The 24,681-nt window shown below is 39.8% G+C and overlaps 1 protein-coding gene and 1 long non-coding RNA gene across 2 annotated transcripts in view; one reads left to right on the top strand and one right to left on the bottom strand.

Annotated features, from left to right (window-relative positions):
• Nucleotides 1-24,681, bottom strand: part of LOC120743640 — a 30,112-nt gene that overhangs the window by 3,813 nt on the left and 1,618 nt on the right. The gene's annotated exons all lie outside the window — the stretch shown is intronic.
• pik3cd (phosphatidylinositol-4,5-bisphosphate 3-kinase, catalytic subunit delta) lies at nt 5,529-24,462 on the top strand. The gene is made up of 23 exons (XM_040047326.1): nt 5,529-5,867; nt 6,682-6,879; nt 7,623-7,851; nt 9,199-9,425; nt 9,751-9,927; nt 10,982-11,137; nt 11,610-11,699; nt 12,706-12,927; nt 15,959-16,055; nt 16,365-16,495; nt 16,815-16,865; nt 16,968-17,135; nt 17,894-18,015; nt 18,105-18,248; nt 18,364-18,463; nt 18,555-18,721; nt 19,078-19,187; nt 19,355-19,433; nt 19,529-19,696; nt 20,887-21,010; nt 21,213-21,358; nt 21,665-21,797; nt 21,884-24,462. The coding sequence occupies exons 2-23, from the start codon at nt 6,739-6,741 to the stop codon at nt 22,019-22,021; spliced, it is 3,120 nt and encodes a 1,039-aa protein (XP_039903260.1). The 5' UTR covers nt 5,529-5,867; nt 6,682-6,738; the 3' UTR covers nt 22,022-24,462.

The following is a 24,681-nucleotide window of genomic DNA, read 5'->3' on the forward strand; positions in this document are numbered from 1 at the left end:
TAGCCATCTTCATATCTCATTATTCATCATCTGTGTAATTCTTTATTTCCTTCCCTTTAAGCCCTGAGCTGTACTCCTCCACTTTTGTTTTCTCCACTTTCATTGCAAGTTAAGTTTTGATGTTATTTTTGGTTCTTCCTTTTTCCAGAGAATGGACGACCCATTCTGCGTTAACGTCAGATAAGTTATTTTGTTTTTTCCTCTCTGCACATCATCTCACATTTAATCTTCATTAATCGCATTATCATCTTAAGGAAGGGAGCCTAAGCTTAACACTGAGTCATTGTTTAGAATAAATGGTGAAATACAGCAAATGTAAACGGCAAACGTGTTCGAGATTGCTCATTGCACCCTCTGTAACAACCATGACTCTACAAACCTGAATGCTGAATTAATCAAACAAATTAAATTGTGCAAACTTGTTTCAAATGTTTTAAGTGATATTTTCTCCTTTTTGAATTTTAGAAATTCAATATTTTTTGGTTAACTTCAAACATTTTGCATTGAAGTTGGCATCACTCACAAGTACATTTTCACTCTACTTACTGAACGAGTGAGAGGAAAGCAATCGACATGAAACCTCTTAAGCGGGGACCAGACTCCAATCTGGACGCCAGTGACCAGTTATAGTACACCAAAATAAATAAGTTATAGATTTCTGTAATTTTAAACATTTACTTCTTAAAATCTTTGTGTTGTAATAGCACTTCATTTTCTAAATAACATATCTCAAAGTGGGTCATATATGACCCGTGATATGAAAGGAGTTTAACCCTCCCTGCACCACTGTCTATGTTCACTTTTTTTTTTTAAACAAACACAAAACTACCCACAACATTTTGTTATTTCAATTCATCATTTGTAAGTTATGCTTTCTTAATCCCATGGAAAACATGAATGAAAGTAATATAGTTTTTCATTGAGCTGACTTCATCATTTTAAATCCAATCAAAAGCTACATGCAGAAGCAAGTCAACATATTTAAACTGTGAAACACTGGAAGTTTGTTATGCTGACTTCATCACTAATTATGTGCTGATGTTCTGCAGATATGATGCTTAAAATGAGAAGCAGCACTGCAGTTTAAGTAAGGTGGAGGTGATGAGAATCGCATTACATTTGCAGTTTTTGAATATTTTTGGAAGAGTGAAATATTTTCACCAGCTGAGATGAAGAATCGGGTGATCCCTGCGGTTAGTAAGATTAATAATCTGGGAAACAGACGACTCAAATGTCTGTACAACAGTGTCATTGCCAGTTCTTCCACTTGGAGCTAAGATGTTTAGCTTTTCCATCTAGAGCAGTGTGGTAGAATCTGAGTGGTTGCATTAGATCAGACACTTTTAGAAATAAATGCATTTCTTTGAGTCACTGCAATTATATTGAGACATTTTGTAGATTTAGGAAATGAAACTTCTATAAATTACTAAAATCTAATTTTAGTTACTAATGCTGCTGTTTTTCTCCCGTGACACAGCACTTCTCTGGACTTATATTAATTGCAAAGCACCGGACTGTAGGGGTCTGCGGGTCTACCCTACAGTGCCTGACAGAACATTTTCAGTCAGCAAGAGCAGTTTCTCATCCTCTTTGCTGGAATCCCCTGTGCACTCCCTCAAAGATTAATCTTAGGTCCAATCCTTTCACAGCACGCTTCCTCTTTTTCAGATCATTCAGACACGCCGCATGAATTTCACGGCAAAGGGTGTGAAATACATGCATCAAAAGCCCCCTTGAAACTGCAGGTGGGGCTAACCAAGTGAAAAATACTAAATTAAACTAAACCGAATAGATATGTTTGCATCCAAAGAACAAGAAGATGAGTTTCCTGATGCTATTGTGCTTACCTTTATTTAATTCAATCCAATTTGGATCCTGTTTTATTCTTGATAACTAAAAAAAAGTGCTATCATGAGCTATGCTGCCTTTGTTTGTACATGTATTCATGTCCAGTTATTTACTAATCAGTATCTCTCAACTATCCCCTACCCCCAAATAATGTTTATTATTATGATATTTGGAATAAAATTCCAGCTGTAATAAAAAATGTACTACTAGCTATAGTAACCATGTGCACATAATATAGTATTTTGGCTTTTTTTCTGTCTTTTTTTCTGCTTCTATTTTTTAATAAATCTCTAATTGACCTTTTCTTCTTGTGCTGCTGTAACAAGTGAATTGGCTAAAGAGGAATCAGATCTGTTACCATTAATTTTATGTGTCATCTTTGATGCTGTATGTTTTTATATTTATTTGTTGTTGTGTGTTTTCTTCTTGTACTGTGAATTTTCATGTTGTAATTTTACATATTGCTGTCTGAACCATACTGCTGTACACTGTCTGATGTTGTGTTAACTTTCCTATTTATTTTATTTTTTTTGCTCTGACCTGGCAGGTGAAAAGTGACATGTTGTTCATTAATATGCACTGTTCCCTTTAAATAAATCAATTGAATTAAAATGTATATACCAAATACAACACCCTTAATGTAAGGTTTCCTCTTCTTTCCGCTTCTTTTTAAAATGTTTTACTCAACTATTGCAACCAAACTGGGCTCATCTTCAAATCTCTTCTCATCTCTTACTCAATTTTAGTTCCACAAAAACTACATTGGGTGTCTGGAGAAGTCACGAAACTCACAGGTAGCATTTAAATCTCTTTTCATCTGTGTCTGACCTCACGTGAGATGATCTTTAAGGGCAGCAGCAGAGTTTTGGCTGCAGACTGTAAAACCATTTGGGGAATCTTATGAGTCAAAGTGATGCAAAGAAGCTCTGAGTATCGTGACTAGACGGCGAACAACGTGCTTTAACGTGGGTGAACTCAAAACCAAATGTGCTAAATTATGCCAGCTGGAAAACACGACTCCTTTTCAGCACATTTTATTACATTTTAATCACATCTAGGTGATAGACTTCTCTAGTGGATTGAAAAAAAGAAGAAGAAAACTTTCATTTTCTACCTGAATGTGAAACTGGTGGGGATTTCTGTCACATAAATGAGCCAAACCGATGTTAAACAGCGGCTTTCTCTGAACCACAGAAATGGGGACCTGATAGTACTGACAAGCCACTTTGCTCTGTCGTATATTACACAACCCATTAAGAAAGAAAGTCGAGGGACAATAACAGAAAAAGCATATGAATAAAAAAAGAAGCACGAGCTCTTAAGAACGCACAGAAAGGAAGTCAAGACCCTTTTCCTGATGCACCACAGAACTGTGGGTAAGCTTAAAGACGGTAAACAAGGCACACACGTCTGAACATCACGTGATCAAACTACATGTGTTTATATGATGACTGTAAAAGTTTCCTGTCTAAACTTTGTTGGTGTTTTTTTGTTTTTTTTTATTGTGTTCCATGTGTTGGACTGCCTGATTAACGGCTATACTTTCAGTTTTATCGAAACTGTAACTCTAATGTTTTCTTAATTTGAGTTTAATCTTGAGTTGCCATCAGATTCGAGATGAATAGCGCATTTATCAGGCAGCTACGAGATTCAGCTCTGCAGCTTGTTTACTGTCGAGGGGTTTTTCTGGCTCGTAGTTGAAAAATAGTTCCGTTCGGGGCAAAGGGTGGGAAGCATTCATGCTTTCAGTCTGCCGATCTGGCCAAACAGTTTCTCTTCTGCACAATCACTTCCTGTTTTTTTGTTGTTTTTTTGGGTTTTTTTACCAGCTGGTCTGAGGTGAACTCACAAACACATATTTGTGTGTGTTCTCTAAATACTGATCAGAATCTTGTAGCTCTTGAGTGCTCAAGACAGTAGCCTCTCATTAAACAGGAAGCCAACGTATCTAGCAGCACCAGACCACAACTCAGAAATATCAACACCTGCAAACCAAACTGAACAAACACAACTGAGATCATCTATTTATTTGCATGTTATGTGACTTGCTAAGAAAAAGTCTGGCACAGAATTCAGAGAAAAGAAAAACCTGTTTTGTCCGTTTGATAATGTTAGTTAGTGAACAGTTGTAAAGTCACGCTGCTGTTGTTGTTGGCCCCTGCATTTCCCCTTTCTATGGTAGTACGACCGCCGTGGTTCGGGATCCACTTCCATGATGAGCGCGGTGTCTTTGTTCACTGATTGTGGTAAAGCTTAAGTACAAATAGTCTTAAACAGATATAAGAAAACAGGAAGGCAGGCTTCCCAGCAAGATTTTCACTTTGACAGAAGACGGCAACATTTCAAGAAGAAGAAAAAAATTGTCTGAAGAAACACGATTAATTTTGTTATTTAAGATGTTTGACTGGCTGCCAGCTGGAATCTACTGTCTTTCCTCCCCCACAAAATATCTGCTTCTTTACATTTATTTGCAGCTATAAATTCAGACATAAATAACTGGGAATGTACTGAATTAAACTCTGTGTGAATTCCAAAAACTAAAAGCCTCGTCTGATCTATTTTGGCTCGTGAAACTCGCAAAAGTGGAAGGAAATCAAAAGAGGAAATAACCTACTTTAATTTATCTTTGTTCATTTAATAAATAACTTATGTTTTATTACCCTCACTGAAAGGTTGGCAAAACTTTCCTAATTTGATGATGTTGCCAAATCAAGAGGCAAAATGATGATTCCATTCATTAATCTAAAGATTTATTACATGAATAACTGGTTAATTAGTTTGTCTATAGAATAAGTGAGACTGTTTTTTTCTCCTTAAAGCCAAAAAGGTTGCATTGGACTGCTCTTTAACTTCTATACCATCATTGAAATTAAAGCATCAGCTTACAAACTATGTCCTTATTACTCAAAAATATGTCTCGTTCATGTCACTCATTCATGAATGAAACAAGCCAAATGTTGCATCCCTCACAAGATTTTCAAATATTTCCCCTCAGGAGGGGGGGATCATTTTGTGGATCCACATTGTGGTATTGCTACTTTGAAAGATTTCCACCACTACCGCTACCTTCCAAATCCCACGTTGCCTTTGTAGTCACGTGTGACAACGCGTTGTAACACACACACACATATATATTTAAATATATATATATATATATATATATATATATATATATATATATATATATATATATATATATATATTTAAATATATATATATATATATATATATATATATATATATATATATATATATTTCTCCAAAATGAAAGAAATAATAGTTTCCCATCGACTCGGTGACGCACTGAGTCCTCCTCTTATTTAACATCGACAGAATTATTAAACATCTCTTTCATCACAGGCTTTTACTCACGCAGGTGCTCCCCTGCTGCCTGTATACGGAAATTAAATCAGCGTTAATAGCGTGAAAGTTCCAGAAAGTGACTCACTTTTCAGACACCAAACATGCCCTCATACCTGCTTGCGACTAATTCGGCTTCTACTTAAATTCTTATAAATTGGTTTTAGCTAATTGTTTCATTCTTTAGCTTGAAATATTTTTTTAAAGTCTCCTACATACATCACCTAAGACAGGAGGAGGGCGGGAGGTGGAGAGAGCGGTGTACTTTCACTTCGCGCAAACTTTTGGCGGACGGTCCCTTGGCCCGCGCGCAGAGAGAGAGAGAGAGAGAGAGCGAGAGAGCTGGTGAGACAGCGCGCAGCCGCTCATCCGTCAGGGTCAGCGCAACATCAGCGCCTGACTGACTGACAGCGCACAGCACCGAGGCAGGGAGGCACTCCACTGCTTCACAGGAGCCGTACGAGCGCTCGGATTTACAGCACCTCACCCTGCTCATCTCCTCCTTACGGATAGATCCTGCAGCCGCCGGATCTGAGCGACCCACGTCTCCGTGATGTTCCGTCTTCCATCTTCACTGCGATAAAAAACAACAAAAAGAAGAAGACGGGGGGGAAAGGGGGGGAAGCCATGAAGAGATGACCGGGTTGTAGAGCTGACAGGCAAGTGTGTGCGCTAACAGGTTGGCAAGGCTTTCGCCATGACACAAGTTTTACTGACAACGGCGCAGCGTCACGTTTGCGTGTTGGATTGGATGCGCCGTATCTTTTTATTTCCATTCTAGCCTTTCATTTCAAAATATACAGATATATCACAGCGTATCTGACATCCATCCGGTCCTGTGAGCTTCATTTTAAAAGCTTAACATTTATTTATTCATCATTGTTTAGGCTGTGGGCACAAGTCAGCCTACATCTGTTATTCACATGCAGCGCACACAGCGCAAGTTTCCTCTTACCAAAGAAAATCAATAGTGTAGAATTACTTTACGTTGCAAACCCTACTTGTTCTCGTTGCACACACACTTCGTTACATTTGCGGGAAGCAGAAGCACATTTCCATTTTTCTGATTTGCATTTTATTCAGCAGATGTACCAGAAAGCTGAAGTTTCTTTAAGCGCCGTTTCACCTGATTTGACCCTTGAATATTTCCTTCTGATCATTAAAGGCAGAACTGCACGTAGTAAACGTGATAGAAGCACTCAGGTCGTCTTAATCTTTTTTTTTTTTTTTAAATATCTGTGTGCTCTTATATCACCATCAGGAGGAAGGGGATCAGGTGCAGGCCAGGCCCTTCAATAAGCTACCATTCATTCACGTTATTTACAACCTGCACGTCCTCTTCCTTTTTCAACTACAACCTCTTAAAGATGCATTATCCAGTGTTTTGGGAACAAACAGCAGACAGCTCATGCAGGGACACTTGTTAATAGTGGACATATTAACCCTGGCTGTGCTTGCTCTGTGTGTGGACAGCCGGCTCGTGTTCTGGTGAGCAGCAGAGGAGCTGGCAGTAAATGAGAGGCCGTCACCATGCCCCCAGGGAAGTATGGGATGCAGGAGGAGTGGGAGAAGGAGGGGGACCAGGCGATCAACATGGACTTCCTGCTGCCTACTGGGATCTTCCTCAAATTCCCCGTGTCTCGAAACGACACCATCAAAAACATCAAAAAGGTACAGTGTCCCTCCCACCCCAACCCAACGCTCACGTGCATCGGCATCTGCTTTTAAAAGGGTCTCTGAAACCTCAACTCCTCACTGATATGTGATGTGTAATGTAATCACACGTTGCGTCTATTATTAGAGAGCACTGTATTTCCAGGAGACTGTAATTGATTGACTGCAGCATAACAGCTCAGACGCTCAGACTGCAAAATCTTGTTGTCAGTCACAATAATACGCTTTTAAACAAATTGGTTGACTTAATGTTTTCTTCAGACATTAAACTAATTAAAACGCAGCCCCCGCTCAGACAATGCTTCCCGGTTCTGATGCTTCCGACAGAGAGGGAGCTTGCAGCTTTCCTCCCTGGGAAACACAGCCAGCACTCTGCCGAAGCAGATCTGCTGTTAAAATGTGAACGTGCTGCTGAACGGGCCAACACTTCTGCCACTACGGGCTGTTTGATTTAGCTGCGTTAGGTAATGATACTCATGGATGCTGTTAGGATGATTAATAGATGAAATGGCCCTCCAGTCATTGCTAATTCACTAGGAATTTTAGGAAAGCTTTAGAAACAATGATTTTCTTGCTTTATTTCAGCTCATTAGATTAATCAGAGGATCATTTGCTTTTGTTTTAATTTTGAAAACAGTAACTGGACAGTCTTGTTTTTTTTTTCTCATGAAAACTGGGCATGGCAGCTCATCAAAACTGAGGCTCTTGTGTTCATTTATCCCTCTTGTCTCTTATTTCAGATGGTTTGGAAAAATGCGAGAAGTGAGGCCCTGTTCTGTGGACTCGGCGATCCTGATGGATACGTCTTCACCTGCATCAACGAGACGGCGGAAAGGGAAGAGCTGGAGGAAGAATCGAGGCGCATAAGTGATGTGCGGCCCTTCATGTGTGTTCTGAGGCTGGTGGCGAGGGAGGGCGACCGGGTGGAGAAACTCACCAATGCCCAAATCAGCCTGTTAATTGGCAAAGGTGGGCCTCTGCAGTGTCTATAGAGGGTTTTTTTGTTTGGTTTTTTTGTTGTTTGCTTTTAAGGGTTTGTGGTACTGTTCTATGAGATTAAATCAGTCATGATTACAGAGAAGAGTTCTTGTCATTAAGCTATAGAGATATTCCAGTCTGGCTCGAGTCCCCTGAATTGCTGCCCAGTCTACTAGATTTCTCAGAGTCAGACAGAACAAGTGACTGTATGCATTTAAAAAAGAGAAATGAAATGAGAGTTTCTGACTTGCAACACTCATCCAGATAACGTCTTAATGTTTGCACAGCAGCTTTGATCTCATCCACTTGTCACCATTACTGTGGCTCTGTTATGTTCTTAGTGCCACAAAAATGTCTTCTTTTGCTCAGTTGTTGATCCAGACCCCTGCAACAAGCGCCACAGCACACTTACAGCATGAGAACTGATGAAAAGTTGCTGTGGTTGTAGTTTTGAAGCCTTGGTTTGGCAGAGTTAAAATGCTAATTGGAACAAAAGTATTCTTATTTTTTGGAGACTAGAAAGTTAGCAGAATAACACTTTGCTCAAAAGAAGGAACTATTAACAAAAAAGCATTTTCTTTCTGAGTTACCGTATATCCACGATGCTAATCGTCTTTTTTTTTTTTTTTTTTTACAAGTAAAGCAGGTTGCTGGTTAGCTATAAGCCAATAATGTCAAATATAAAGCCTAATGGCCAAAATCTGACCAGCAGAGATTTCAATCTGGCCCGCTTCACAGCTTTGAAAAATGTGAAGGTTTAGATTTGAGATATAGGTTTTGCAGCCATTGCCATTCATATTACACAAAAGTAATCATTAAATGACAGAAGCCTTCTTGTTTTTTCACTGCTGTAGGAATTTCTGGTTTTTACAGTAGGTTCACAGTAATTAAAAATAATGATTCTGTGAATTAACCAAAGATACTATAAGCTAATGTAGCTAACCTGAAAAAGTAGGGATCGGCTAGGCTAACTAGCTAAAGCTAATTTATTTGTTTAGCAACCCCCCTTATATTCTCATGTATTCTGAATATATTATGAGTGTAATGATAATTATTCTTTAGATAGTTATAATATGATTCCACTCATATTTTACATGTAATTAGCTTTTGAAAAATTCAGGGATAAAGTTTTCAAATATACAGACTTAAAGCTAAACGTGGCTAATAGCATTGTTACATTTTAGCCTATGTTTCTTATAGATTTAGTCAGTGAAAATTTGCTATTCTGATGGCATAATTTCTTTTCTGTGTTTTCTTTATTCATCTGAAAGTTTTTCGTGTTTCAGTTAATTAAATGATAAGCTAAGTTCTCCTTTTACTTTTTAACCAACTTTCCAGGTCTGCATGAGTTTGAAGCTCAGAAGAATGACGAGGTAAATGAGTTTCGGACCAAGATGAGGGCGTTTTGCGAAGAAAAGGCTCAAGATCGACAGAGTCTGCCCTGGCAGAAGTGGATGGAGTACAGCTTCCCATGTGAACTGGAGCCATGCTGCTCCCTGCCGCAGAGCCTCAAGACAAAAAACAGCAAGAAGATCTTCATTAATGTCAAGTTTGAGGCTTCTGACGTGAGTTCATCAGTTGTTGTTTTTTTAAGTTGTCATGAGTCATACAGTCCAGTTTGTTCAAACTAATCAAATCTAATGTTCTGGTTATGATGGGGCAGCAGGGAACCCGCAAAAAGCAAAGTAGCTTTGATTGGAAAAACGGTGGTTCCACCTTGTGCAGACACATTGTGGAGGTGATTTTAAGTAAATGTGATCACCTTTGGAAAGCCCCCTCCCACACCATAAACACTACCTTCAAAACAACACTCAGGAACAAGCAGCAATTTTAAGATTTTCTGTAAAGCCGTACTCTTTATTTGAATGATGTTGTCTGTTGCTCTTACAGGAAAGCTTCATGCTACAGCAGGACCCTCATGACCTCCCCTTGGTTCTGATGAAGAGCGCTCTGAAGAAGAAGGCTACCGTTTTCCGCTTAATGCGACAGGAACCTGAAGACTACACCTTACAGGTCAACGGGAGGTGGGATTTCATCTATGGGAAACACCCACTGTGTCAGTTCAAAGTGAGTTAATCGAATAAAATAAACTCTTGGAGCAGAAAATTGTGTGAAAATGCAGCATATAATTTTTTTTTTTACTTTATCACTTTAATTATTTCCCTTTTTTCACAGTTGGTTTTGTTGGTTTAATGACTCAGTCCCATTTTTGTTTTTTCCCCAAATTCTGGCCTGGAAATTTTAGATGTTCGTATTGTGGCTTTGAGGCAAATCCTGTGTAGGTTTGTCAAATTTTATTTTGGGTTTGTGTTTTTGTTGGATGATAATTCCCAAGAGTCCAATTTTCTTTCAGGCTCATTTTCTGCCATGATAGCTTTTGTATTTCGCTTCTAGACGTGTTGCAGAGAGACATAAAAATGTGCTAACAAATAATCAGCACAGATGTCATTTTTCTTTCTGTTTTGCCACAAAGAAGTGTTTCAGAGGGCAACTAGGGGGCCTTTATCCTCCTCGTTCCTGTGGGCATGTGCTAGACTCAGTATGAACTATTCTACCTAATTTATTTCATATCAGCGTCCGTCTTTAAAAAAAAAAAAATACACATGCTCTTTGACATATTAACCCACAGCGCCTTTAAGATGAAGGTTTATCTATTTATTCACAAACTGAAAAACGAACTGTGAAAAGTTGGACTTTCTCTGCTGATCTTTGTTGAAACTGTGAATTGCATTCTCTATATTCTAGACAAGCTGTTGTTTTCTCTGTGAATGTGTGCGAGTTTCTGTTTAGTGTCGTTTGTCTGCGTTCAGCCTGTGCAGGTGGGTCCATAATAACTGAAATGACTGTCGGTTAGGAGTAGGCTAAGTCAAGATTTTGGTGGCCGGAGACTCCACTGTTGATTTTGAAACTCCAACTACCTGCAGGGGTGACTCATATCTGTATAGCAGCCCTGCAGAAAGGAACTGCATCCATCCACACATAATGAGATTTGAGCTGCATTAACCTACAGCAAATGAACAGCCTTCAGGAGCTAACCAGCGCTATCAGAACACTGGGAAATATCTGTGGGTGAACTGACTGATGGCTGTGCCAGTAAATCTTCTGTTGTCTCTCTCCTCAGTACATCTTCTCGTGCTTGAGAAATGGCCAGAACCCCCACCTCACCATGGTGCACTACTCCACCGTCACCAAATGTCAGGAGGAGCAGGGCAGAATGTGCAGCCAGGTGTACAAGAGTCGCTCCTTATCCAGACCTCCTCCTCTGCCACTGAAGAAGGTAAGAGGTCAGGCGGTAGCTGTCGTTCATTAAAAGAGGAGCACATGCTCTTTTTTTTCCCCTTTTCTCTTTTCTTGCAGTTGTTACTCGACTAGCCTGCGGACTTTGGCACACTTGAAATAAGCCACGCAGCTCGGTGTAGATAATTTACATCTGACGGCTTGTCTTTCATTTGCTATAGTTGCGCATGCAGCGTATGTTGGAACTGCTTTAGCGTAATAAAAACCATCGTTTTATAATGTTTTGAAACTTTTATCTGAAGCTCGTCAGATAAGCAGCTAAAAATCTTTTGGCAGTTGTCTTCAGTTAGAAAGTCCCCCCCCCCCAACTTTCTTTTGAAAGTAGATGTTACTTTGCGTCTACCCTCTTTTCGTTTTTTTGAGTTGTTGCCAAACAGGAAATTGGAGCAACTGTGTGAATGCAAGGCAGTGAGAAATTAAATTCCCTTTTTTCCTCTGACTTCTTCCTACAGCAAAACACCTCCTCTCTGTGGTCCATCAATGAGCCTTTCCACATTCACCTGGTGCAAGGCAAACGAGTCAATGCAGACGAGGGAATGAAGGTCGGTGTGGTTTTGCGTGGGTTTTCTCTCACTTTGCTGCTCAATGAAATGTGGCATTCACTTGTTTACCAATATCTCAATTTCAGTTGTAGGAACAGCGGGGCTGACATGTAAATGACAAGGGGGGTCACATGGTACAGACCACACATTTCCCATAATTCATCAAGGCGGTTGGTTAAAACTTCAAAACAGGAAGTGGGGAGTGTCTATCTGGTTTTTACGTCTCATTCTGAGGCCTAGATTCTAAGAAAAAAGACAGACTACATGCTCTCCCTCTTTCGCTTTCAAATGCACTTCTTTTTTTGAAGGCGTTGCATGTTACTATTGCAGACGGGCTCCTGACCTATCTCAAAATTTGACAACTGTCAGTGAGCGTACGAGAACAGCCAAAGGATGTGGAAACATCCGCTGATACTCCATGCTCACCCTTCCGTGTCAGAAGAAAGAGTGAAAGAAAGAGTGGGAACTCTGTTAATGTGTGTCCGTCTTTGTAATTCTGTTTCATAACTAACTACATTACTGTTTGGATGGGTTATTAAGTGCAAGTGCACTCCTGGGTGCTGCTGCCTTAGAGCATCATGACTCATGACTAATTTTTCCTGCTGCATAATTATCAGTCATGTCTGTGGATGTCAAGCAGAGGTTTGAAAACACAACCCCTGGAGGGAAGGGGGGAAATCAGCTCATATATTTTGTAAATGTTAATTCGGACTATCTTGATTTGGCGAAAGGCAGGAGCTTAATGGTCGTGCAGTATTAAATTACGTCTCTGGCGGTTGTTTTTTCATTTGTGTCTGACTCTGCACGGAGACCTGTTTGCGCTTACGAATGTGTAAACTCTTTGACTCATAGCTCGAATTACACAGGAAACTCTGAATCATCTCGTGAAGTCTGTAAATCTTCCACAAACAATCACCTTCACACTAAAGTGCTCAAGTCTTCGGCTTCCAAACCACATGTCTTGCCTCCATCTAATCACTACTGTGTATCTGTGGTTCCCCTGCAGCTTGTAGTGCAGGCTGGTCTGTTCCATGGCAGCGAGCTGCTCTGTAAGGTGGTGACGAGCTCGGAGGTGACAGTGAGCTCCGAGCCGCTGTGGAATCAGAAGCTGGAGTTTGACATAAACGTGGCCGACCTGCCCCGCATGAGCCGCCTGTGTTTCGCGCTCTATGGCGTCATTGAAAAGACCAAGAAGCCCCGCGGCACCAAAAAGAAGAACAAGAAAGCGGTGAGTGTGTCAGTAACTCGTGGTGCTTTTGGGGTCTCAGCGTACTACTCGTTCGATTGAGCAGGCCAGTGTTTTGGGCTGGTGGTGTGAATTTGTTCGCAAGCACAAACAGATCTGTTTCCTCTCTTGTGTGTAGTGCGTGTAGCTTCTGTGTGGGTCTGTTGTTTCTGCTGCGTCGGGTTGTGCAAGTGTGCTTAGTGGCAAGGCTGCGGTTAACACTTCATCCGCTTCAGCCCTTTTATCTGCACATCGGTCCAAGGAAGGAAGGAATTGGCTAACATTTTCAAGGAATTCTAAATTCATCTTCACAGCCCTCATCTCTCTCTCTCTCACACACACACACACACACACACACACACACACACATATATATACACTGAGCGTTTTACCTTCTAAATTTACATGCTCGCTGACAGCTTAGAGGGGGAGGGAGATTAAGACATTACAAAGCAATTTTATCTACAGCAGGGCTTTGCAACATTTTTTTGATTAACAAGCATGAATTCAGAAAAGCCAACGAAGAGAAAGGCACAAGAAAGGTGCACACATTAAATCCATGTAGTTGGATTTACACCTGCAACTCTTCTAGCTGTTTTAACAATTGTTCAGCTGCATTTTCAAAGGTTTATTCTGCTGTAAGGGCTGCAGCAGAAGACAAACGCTCTCTTTGATTGACTCTTTGCTAGTATATCGCATTACGACAAAAATTGAATGAGTGAAGGAGTGCACTAATGGGCCACGCAAACGGCTACATTTTTATAAAAGATATATATCGAACTGAGGATTAAAGACCTACTTCTCACTGATGTTTTAGGCAAACAAACACAACACAGGATATATATATATATATATATATATATATGTGTGTGTGTGTGTGTGTGTGTGTGTATATATATGAAACAAAGAAACCTCACTGCACAAAAAGGCACACGTGCGCCTACAACAATAAGCATGACAGACAGCTTTTATATATAGCTTTGCATACATTTATACATGGCTGGCAAAGCATGCAAAAATGATGTGAAATTACATTTTGAAGAGTGGAGCACATAGTAATAATGGTGATAATATAAAAAGCATTGTAATCGTTTGCACAAAGCTTTACCGCTTATGATGAAGTTTTATTTCTAAACAAAAAAAATCATAATAATTTGCGGTTTAAACTAGTGGTTTAACACTAAGATAAGCACATAATTGTTTAGCTACAGCTCCATCATTGAAAATAATTAGTATTGACTAAGAAGTATGTGATACCAGGGCGACACTTCAGTGTAATTGTTAAACTGAAAAATTAAGGCTGATCAGGACACCTGAAGGTCTGCGAGGCAAACACCCCAAGAAAGAGTAATTTGTTTGCCAAAATCCAGTCAGTAACTGAACGCTGGTTTAGCTGACTGGGTTCAGCAGGACACCTGTATTTTGTTTGGCTAATGCAAAAAGTTCAGATCCGCCCAGAATCCAATTACAGTGTGTCTTCCCCTGTGTCCTGACACAAGGAAGGCCCAAAAATATAGTTTAAAAAAGCACAAAATGTAGATACTAATGACAATAACACCTGATCTGACATTAATGCACCAATTATCTTTAAAACATTTATTACATTAACTGCTGAATCGGTCATTCAACTGACAGAAATTCATGAGCAGCTACTAATTATTAGTAATTTAAGAGAATTTATTCTTTTCTTTTCTATATAACAAGAAGTTTCCAGCATAGAGAGATTTTTAAACTTTTAACCTGAGGGGAAAAAACATACTTTTGATCAAATTAATTAATTGACACCGATGCCATACGCATTTCTGTTTATGGTCAAAATGACAAATGTTTGTTAAAAAAGCTCCACTCGGCATGTTACTAGCAAACAAATTACCTCTCATTTTATTAATACATGCAAAATTTAATATGTTACTTTAACTATAAGCAAGTTGGATTAAAGGGCTTCAGCAGCTTCTTGCAGCAGCTCCTTTTATGTCATATAAATGAATGTAAAATATGTCGTGTTCAGGACGGTGCACAGCTGCTACAGTGGTGGCAGTACACTCAAATACCACATTTGAAAGAGCCCCCACAAACCTCCCCTGTATACAATGAAAGGTACAGTGAACAAGAACAACAAATCCCCCTTTTACTGTAGTCGCAGTATCTTCTGTTTTGAAGCGACGTAGCAGCTGTGCGCTCGAGTTTGTGCAGACCTCCAAAACATGTAGCCCAGGTGTGTTTTATAGCCATTAAGACCACTTCTGCTTTCTGAGCCACTTCTCTCTTTGTTTGCCTGGAAGAGAAGTCCTGCAGCCAGACGGCAGAAAGGCTGGCGGAAGTTGAGCTATTTTAGCCGCTCTTGTTTATGTGCACTGCCTTTTTTTCTTCTTTTTTTTTTTTAACTTGAATGTGTTAACTGTGTTTTTGTTGTTTTAAACACACTGAAATAATGGAAGTCATTTTTCTACTGATTTCCTGGAACCCAAATTCCCTTTATAGAGAACTTTAGAAGTTAGAAATACAAACGAATCACTCGCCTAACGTTTTATTATCATGTTTTTGGAGGCGGTTGTAAGTCTAACGGTGAATTAAATTAAATATACCGCAATCAAGGTACAGAGTGTTTATTGCAATTAGAATATTAAAGTTTTGAATTCAAGTGAACCTTTAAAATAAAGCACATGTTGGGCAGGAGATGGTTAATTATTCAAAGCATTTTAGATTAAAGAATAAAAAAGCTTTGCCTTTAGAGAATCTTGATTTTAATTTTTTATGATGCAAAAAAAAAAAAAAAAGATTTCTCAGTCAAACGTTTTTATCTTCAGAGAGGAAAGAGCTTGAAATATAAAAGATTTGTATTGCCCAAGTATTGCACATGATTTTATTACAACTGAGGAAACATAATTCAGCTCAGGCTGCAAGCTATGCAGGTTCGTTTTCCTCTGTACATCTTTTACATTCTCTGACTCAGTTTTAAACCATTTCCAAGATCCTCAAGCTTGAAGATGGTGTGTGAAGTGAAACAATAAAGTTTCTCTCTTTGTCTTTTCAGGATTGTCCAATAGCCTGGGTGAACACCATGGTGTTTGACTACAAGGACCAGCTGAAGACTGGGGAGTTCCACTTATCCACATGGCCGTGTGTTCCTGGTACTTTTCAGCCTTGCCTCTTCTTACATTTTCATCCTCTTCAAAAAATAAAAAAAACACCTCCTCCACAACACTTTGAAGCACGCAGAGAGCTTCTGAAATGCCCAGAGTGACACGTCTTGCCGCCCAAATCACACATAGTGACACATTTTGTGTTTTATGATGCAATAAGATAGCCTGTTTGCAGATGCTGAAGTACCTGTTTGCCAGGCGGGGGAGTGGTTTTCTTAGACGAAAGACTAAAAACTGAGAAGAAGATTCCACCAAATGGAACATTTCATCATTTCATATATGATATTTTTATCACAGATGAGAAAAGTGACCTGCTGAACCCGATGGGAACTGTTGAGAAGAACCCTAACGTGGACAGCGCCGCTGAGCTTCTCATTCATTTTCCCAACATCCGGCCACACCCCCTCTACTACCCTCCACTTGAAAAGGTACTATCTCCCAAAAGACTACACAAAAAAAAGTTACAATTAAAAAAAAAAGGTGAACTAACGTGAAGTACAGTGTAAAATTTTATTCAATTTAATGGAATATAGTTAAATGAAATTTCTAGGATTTGTATACATTCAGTTTATACCAAAAAACATTTTCCTTAATGATGAATTATTTGAATAAGTCATTTTATGATTTTATGTATTTCATTTTAATTTTACACAGAATTATTGTGTCATGTTTATTGAGGCTGAAGTACATATTTGGATCTTTGTTTGATGACAGTCAGTCCAAGCAATAATCCTCACGTGTTTTCAGATATGTGACATGGAGAGGAACGGTGATCTAAGTTTAGCCACTAAAGACGAGGTAGGACTCACATGTGACAAATTTTACATAGTTAGAATTTTTGTTTTGTTTTTAAAGCAGAAAATTTAATAACTTTGTGTGTGGATCATGTGCTCTCTTTAGTACTTTAAGCTCAAAGAATTCATGGACAACAAAAACTACACCGAGTTTTTCGAGGACGAGAAAGAGCTCCTGTGGAAGCTCCGCACCGAAGTCCGCGATCATTATCCTGAAAGTCTGTCCAAGCTCCTACTCATCACCAAGTGGAATAAGCGTGAGGATGTAGTTCAGGTACGAGTAAAGCTTTATTTATTCTTTGTATTTTTCACTGATGTCTGTAAGTCGATCTGGAGATGTAAAACCTTTTGTTTCAGATGATTAGCTTAGCTTTAAGGGTTAAAGTGGCCAAAATTTCAAACAAGGAGTGAACGAATCAGAAAAAAGCTCAAAGAAGTCAAATTTTTCATCTGAAATGATAGTCTATATAGGATTATTAAAACTGGGATGAATACTATGTAGTGTAGATAAGTGTGTATCTGTGTGTGTGAGTGAAGGGTCTATAATTCTTTACAGTTACACATATCCATATCAGTATGTATTCTTAGTTTCTTATACACAGACAACTAATAGTTTATATTGGGCGTTTTATTTTGTTTTAGCAAACGTCCATGAATGCCAGCTGTACTTCATTCTTTTACATTTTCAAAATAAAGTTCTGTCTATAGAAAACAGGCAACCACGAGCTCTGATCTATGTAATATAATATTTATTTATAATATTATGTTGGTAATATTTACCAACCACAGAGGTCTTGCAGTAAACCTTTGTTGTAACAAGAGCAAGAAAATGTGTGACTTTACAGGTTTTTGGAGCTTCAAGACTAAGGAATGTTTTAACAGCGAATCATGCAAAATTATAGTAATGTCACTGCCGCAGAAAGAAATATCGAGTTGTGAATTAACATCAGCAGCCTGCTTTAATCTTCAAATTGTCAAAATCTCCTTGATTTTTCTCATCATGTTAGAAAATAATTATTGGATTCTCCTCAGATGGTGAATTTACTGAGGAACTGGCCAGACCTCCCTGCCATCCACGCCTTGGAGCTCTTAGACTACAGTTTTCCCGACCCAGCGGTTCGTTCTTTCACTATCAGATGCCTCAGAAAGCTCAGGTACACACACATCTGTTTCAGAAGCTTACAGTGCCAGGCATGCTGTGTTGTGACTGTTAACCGCATAAGCCACATTTCTCTGCACACAGTGATGATGAGCTGCTTCATTATCTAATCCAGCTGGTCCAGGTCCTGAAGTACGAGTCCTACCTGGACTGTGACCTTACCACTTTCTTGTTGGAACGGGCACTGTCCAACAGGAGGATCGGACATTTTCTGTTTTGGCATCTCAGGTGAGTGAGAAGGGGCTAGCTTTAAAAAATACAAGCTAGTTAGAAAAAAGGGAGCAGAAAGAAAAACAAGATCGAGTCAGCTTTTTGCTTGACTGGAGATTTGTGTCTATTGTAGGTCAGAGACTCATGTGGCATCTGTGGGTTTGCGCTTTGGCCTGATTCTCGAGGCCTACTGCAGGGGAAATATCCATCACATCAAGCTCTTAACCAAACAGGTAATCACCTCCTGATTCTTACTCACCTTTGCTTTGATCTTGTGTGTTTTCAACTGATTCTCAGTCTCTGTGTTAACTCTCACACACGCAGAATGAGGCTCTGGGCAAAATGAAGGCCCTGAGTGACTTTGTCAAGTTGGGCTCCCAGAAGGTGACGGCAGAGGACCTGAAGCAGTGTATCAGACAAGAGTCCTACCTGGAGGCCCTGTCAGACCTTCTGTCACCGCTCAACCCGAGCATCATCCTCTCTGAGATCTGGTTAGTGGCCCAGAAAAACACACAAATGCAAACGCACACAAGAGAGCATAATTGTTTTATGCATTATTGTCCTCCTTATTGGATTTTGCAAAGGCCACTTTGGCTCCTTTTCTGGCTTTACTGAATAAAAAAAAATACATTTAAGTGGTACACGGAGAAATTAACTCTTCAGTTGATTCAGGATCACAGCAACTTACTCTCATTTCTCCCTCCTACAAACATATGAGCGCATTGTCAGTGTCGTCATGGACAAAAAAAAAATCATTTTTATACAACAGCTCACAAGGGATATCAGTTACTGAGCAAAAATATATGTACAAGGATGAAAATTAACATGAGCATTTTTGCTGTTACAGTACTGATAGATGCAGATTTATGGACTCCAAGATGAAGCCACTCTGGCTGATGTTCAAGAATCCCGCAGTTGAAGGAGACATGGTGGGCATTATCTTCAAAAATGGAGATGGTAAGAGACAAGAAGGTCGAACATGCCTTTCTCAAGGTGCCTGTTTTAGTTTAAGGGCTGGTTTGCACATTCAAATCTGCTGGGAAGATAAAAACTGTGGGTTTGGAACGAGTCATGCAAGAGAAAAGTTAGGATTAGATATATCAATTTCTCCTTGTCACCTTTAGACCTTCGACAAGACATGCTGACCCTGCAGATGATCCAGCTCATGGAGAATCTGTGGAAGAAAGAAGGTCTGGATCTCAGGTAGGAGCTGGTTCTTACACCAATTGCCTCTTGTGCACGGGGAAATCTTGTCCACCAGCCTTAACGCTGTTCATTTTTCAACTTGGCAAACACAGGATGATCCCGTACGGCTGCCTGTCGACCGGGAACAAAATGGGGCTCATCGAGGTTGTGAAGAACTCTGACACAATTGCCAACATCCAGCGTAACAGCAGCAACAGCGCCGCTACCGCTGCCTTCAACAAGGACGCCTTGCTTAACTGGCTCAAATCGAAGAATCCCGAGTGAGTACGATGAACTCTGGCACAATGGCAACTCTCAGAAGCTCTCCGATTGTCATCTTATTTGGTGTAGACACTCTGTAGAGGTGATGACCCTATTTAACCTCAAAAAGCAAAGCAAATTAGGTGCATTATACACACAGCCAAGCATGACATAAAACCACACAGAAGGCACAGAGCAGGAGTGGGGTGAGCTAATCCGCATATGCACCCTTTTCCCCCCATAAACCTCCCTCAGGTTGTTGTGGGGACTTCCCCAAGTCCTCCTAGGACAGCGCTGACTTGTCTAGTGTCAAGAAAGAAGTTTTTCAATTTGAAATTCGCGATAACATCATGTGAATTTTCCTAAGCGGCATCTCATCATTTCATCGACTCCTCTTGATTTTAGCACAAAGCAGCCGCGTATATTGAGCCACAGATGGGTATTGATATTTTTTAAGTAAAACAATAATATGTTTGCGATCAATTATCCATTTTTGTTCATGTGGAAAAGAAGGGGGAGGGGAAGGACAGAAAATAAGACTTAAGAATATGAAAAAAAGGGTGTTTAAGGCACACAAGCCTTCATCCTATTCCCAGTCCCATTCAGGAAAACTTGCATAGTTTGATATAAATATTTCACTTCTTGTGAGCAGCAAACAGTACTGCTTCATCTTGTAGTTTCTTTTTTTTTTTTTTTACTTAAATTGTTTTCTTAAAAGTGTTTTTTTCCTTGTAGCATTTTAAAACCGGATAGAGCAGCACAAAGTGCCCCGGCTGGCAGCATCTTTAGCAGCATTAAATGAGAGTAGATTTTTATTTGATGCCAGACAGTCTGAAGGTCTTGTCTATTCTAAAAGCTCCTTGAAGAAGTAATGAATAAGCCTCTGTACTTCACGTTGGTGTGTCCAGGCTGATGGCTCCACAGAATACAAAGATAATTAGCACTGCAGCGTGAGAAAATTAGTATAAAAAACACAATGAACCCTCCGCACGTCTAGGCTGCGAAAGGATGTGACGATCAGGCGTTAATCAGCCACAGGAACTCCTCTTTGAACATTTCATATGCTCTGTCACCGATGACACTCTGCTTCATGGCTGCGTTTGTGTAACGCAGGCTGATATAGGAAATATAAGAGAAGTGTGAAAGCACTGTAAGAACACAACTCGCTCACGTTCTGCTTCCTCGTTTCTGTGACCTTTTATGTCACCAGGGACAAACTTGATCAAGCGATAGAGGAGTTCACACTGTCCTGCGCTGGCTACTGTGTAGCTACTTACGTCTTGGGCATTGGAGATCGTCACAATGACAACATCATGATCAGGGAAACTGGACAGGTAAGATTTACTGCACGTTTGAATCTCAGCAAAATTATGTTGTTGATTGATGTGTAATGTTTTTGGTTGGAATTGGTAAAAAAAATGTGCTTTGTAATATTCTAATAATTTTTTGGTGAAACATGCTGGAGTCAAATTGTTTAGGTCAGTCAGTGTTTGGGAGACTCAGACGTAGTGACTAAAGTGAGACTTTGCTTTTTAGCTGTTCCACATTGATTTTGGGCACTTCCTGGGCAACTTCAAGCGGAAACTCGGGATCAACAGGGAGCGCGTGCCTTTTATCCTGACGTATGACTTTGTCCACGTGATCCAGCAAGGACGAACAAACAACAGTGAGAAATTTGAGAGGTACAATAAAAACATGTAACTCTAACACACGTACGTAGTTATAGTTATAGACGGCGGCACAGTGGTGCAGTGGCAAGCACTGTCCTCTTACAGCAAGAAGGTGTTGGGTTTAAATCCACCTGTCAGTTGGAGCCTTTCTGTGTGGAGTCTGTGTTGTCTGTCTTGGCCCTGTAATAGACCGTGTACCCTGGCATAGGAACCAGGCACCTTGTGACCCTGAATTGAATAAGCAGTCAAGGATGGATGGATTGTTCTGGGGTTCTGCTAACTTATGAAACGTGTTTGTTTTTGCATCTTTTGCATCAGGTTCAGGGAGTACTGTGAGCGGGCCTATAAGATCCTGTGTCGGAACGGGACGCTGTTTGTCAACCTCTTCGCCATGATGAAGGCAGCGGGGCTACCTGAACTCACGTCCTTCAAAGACATACAGTATCTAAAGGTATGCCACAGTTATGATGTAGCAGTTAATGATTATGAGGAGAATGACAACAATGTTAATAATTAGTGGTTTCTCGTTTTTAAAAGGACTCTTTAGCGCTGGGCAAAACAGAGGACGAGGCGCTGAAGAACTTCAAAGTAAAGTTCAACGAAGCCTTGCGGGAAAGCTGGAAGACCAAGGTCAACTGGATGATGCACTCACTGGCCAAAGATAATAGACCATGAAGAACACTGAACCAATGAAACATGAGGCCCAGCCAAATACATGGATTTTTAACTTATACACATAAACACAGTCTAATATTTTACTTGACAGAAGGAATTCAAAGACTCTGAAAAGCTCTTTAGCAAACGTTTACATCTCAGTGGCCTGTATGTGGTAAATAACAACTAAGCAGAGGCATCCAAAGATAATGAGATAATCCTGGAGCATCACTTCCACACACACAAGTATTTTCACAGTGAAGAAAATCCATCGCACTCATCCTCCTCCCATATATCAGTGGAATGTCTTTGCCACGAGGAGCATTTCAACCCCGAGAATAAACCTGTTTTTGATTTGCTGAAATTGCTACTTGAAAACCACCTGCTCATGCAAAGTGTCATGAATCACCGAAACAGAAAGTTCATCTCATCGACTGCATTACTCAACAGGGAGCAAGCTGCAAACTAACTTTATGATGACTTGAGGCTCTGTTCGGCAGGGAACAGCAGTTTCACCTCAAGACTTTCGTACGGTTTACAACCCACGATAGCTGTTATGAGGTTATTTCCTCTCATTTCAACTGTATCTTTGCAAAACGTGTCTTTTTAAAAAATATATATATTATCATTATTGTATTTTTATTTAACTGTGGTAACTACTTAATGAGTGCTGATGTACTTGTTAGGTCGCAAAGAATATTTCAAAAAGAGGTGATGCTTTTTGTCGTTCTAACATTGTTGTCTAATGTTGCCTTGAAGAAGAATATGTGCCAATACACATGAAGCATTTTATAGTATAGTCTAAGAAAATGTAGGACTTTTATTTTGAAAACATGCCTGTGTACCAGGCTGTGTGTACCTATAGCTAAAGGTACCCTGATACTACTCTTATTTTAAGAAATACACTTACTTGCCTTTTAGCTTAAGTGAGATTTAAGTATACTAGGTTTATCCTATCCATTTTAGGGTACTAGGGAAGGTGGAGCTTATATTATGTGGTATTGAGAAAGGGGCGGGGTAATGTCCCTCCTCGCATCCATGGACATCTATGGACAATTTTGGATGATTGGTTAATCAAACAAGCATATCTTTGGACCGCGGGAGGAAAAACCTCACAGGGATACGCACAGGAGACCATGCCAACTCCACCACAGCCCCCACTGCAGACCAGCCTTATTTCTTTGAGGTGACAGTGCTCACCACTGCAGCACTGCGCACAGTCCATGTTAATTGGTGATCTTTAAAAGTGACTGTTTCCTTTAGAAAGACTAGCTGCTTTGCTTTAACTATGCTAAGCTAAGCAGACTGTCTGCTGACTCCAGCGTCATATTTAAAAGACACCATGAAAGTGTAATCAGTTTTATTTTAGATTTTGAAGTTACAATTCTATTTTATTTTTCTATTCCCTTTTTCTGGAGAAATATACGATTTTTTTTTTATGCGCGAGGCAAAGATCTCATATATGTTTGGTGAAAAGAACAGAAAAAAAAAAGCTTCAGCAGGTCCCAGAATAAGACAATCCGTAGACTCATGTAAGCCATAGACTTGTGGATGTTTTTCTCAAAATGCAGTATTGATGTCATGCCTTCTTTGAAAGTGTAAACCTGGACTAGGTCTACGATCTTAGAAAGAGCAGTACGCATCTGTGAGTGTGTGTGTGTGTGTGTGTGTCTGTGTGTGTTCTCTAATATTTAAATATGCACTTAAACTGTGATCTCCATTGCATTTTTTTAATGGGTGTACAAGGTGCCATGAGGGCGGTTTCATGCTTGCAGTGTCAAGCACAACCACACTTTGACATATCTGATGCTGTAAAATATGGCGTTTATTTAAAGTGAGCTCGTATGCTGTGTCATTTCATTTTGTGGTGCATTCGCATTACTTTACATGCCGTATGTCATTCCGTAAGTCGTGCAGGGTCCACTTGAATGAAAGAAAATAATGTGCTATTTATAGCCTCTTTTATTTTTGCAAAACGGTTTAAAAGGTCTCTACTTTTTGTACAAGTCTCTGTACAGTTAGAGCAAGTGTAGGTGTAGATTACACAGCATGAGGATTTAAGGTACCTTAAACTACTGAGCGATTCACTGTGGAACAGACCTAAAATACAGCTCGCCAGTGTCCTTCAATGTGGGCTCCACTAAGCACTGCATGTTTAAGTCAGGAAAAACGAATTAATGGGCTACTCTTTGTTGTGTGTGTTTTTTTTATTTTGCAAATTGTAAAGTATATTGCTGAATCAGTTTCAGGCTCTGCCCTGATTGACATGCGTGCAGCTAAAAATTATGAGATGCAGTATAGACTTTTCTCTGCATCCTGTTTTTACTTGTGCTTCAGATGTTATGAGGAGGTAAACATGATGTCAGTAAACAGAGTGTAAAGGGAGAACTTTCTAGAATCCAAGCCATTTGTTAGCTGAATCTTACGCTCGTTTTTGCAACTTCAAATAGGCAGATTGATTGGAAAAAGGCCAAATCCACCAAAGTCACCCTCATGTTCCATTTCTCCCTAAATATTCATCAGCATTTCAAGTCTGAGGGACTTGCTTATCTCCAACTATTCTTTAGGTCATATCAGTCTGGTGTGCAACACCACTACAAAAATAAATTACTAGTTTCAGTACCTCCTTATACACAGTAGCCCCCTTGTTTATTAGAAACATTTGCAGTTTAGCTTCCATA

The sequence above is a fragment of the Simochromis diagramma genome, unplaced genomic scaffold (assembly GCF_900408965.1).
Source record: "Simochromis diagramma unplaced genomic scaffold, fSimDia1.1 OVJJ01000387.1, whole genome shotgun sequence".
NCBI classification, from domain to species: Eukaryota; Metazoa; Chordata; class Actinopteri; order Cichliformes; family Cichlidae; genus Simochromis; species Simochromis diagramma.

Excerpts from the sequence above, each read along its gene's own strand:
- pik3cd (XM_040047326.1), top strand. The coding sequence starts at position 6,739 with ATGCCCCCAGGGAAGTATGGGATGCAGGAGGAGTGGGAGAAGGAGGGG. Across the intron at positions 16,496-16,814 it reads ACTACCCTCCACTTGAAAAG|ATATGTGACATGGAGAGGAA; the intron begins GTACTATCTCCC and ends ACGTGTTTTCAG. Across the intron at positions 18,016-18,104 it reads AGATGCCTCAGAAAGCTCAG|TGATGATGAGCTGCTTCATT; the intron begins GTACACACACAT and ends CTCTGCACACAG.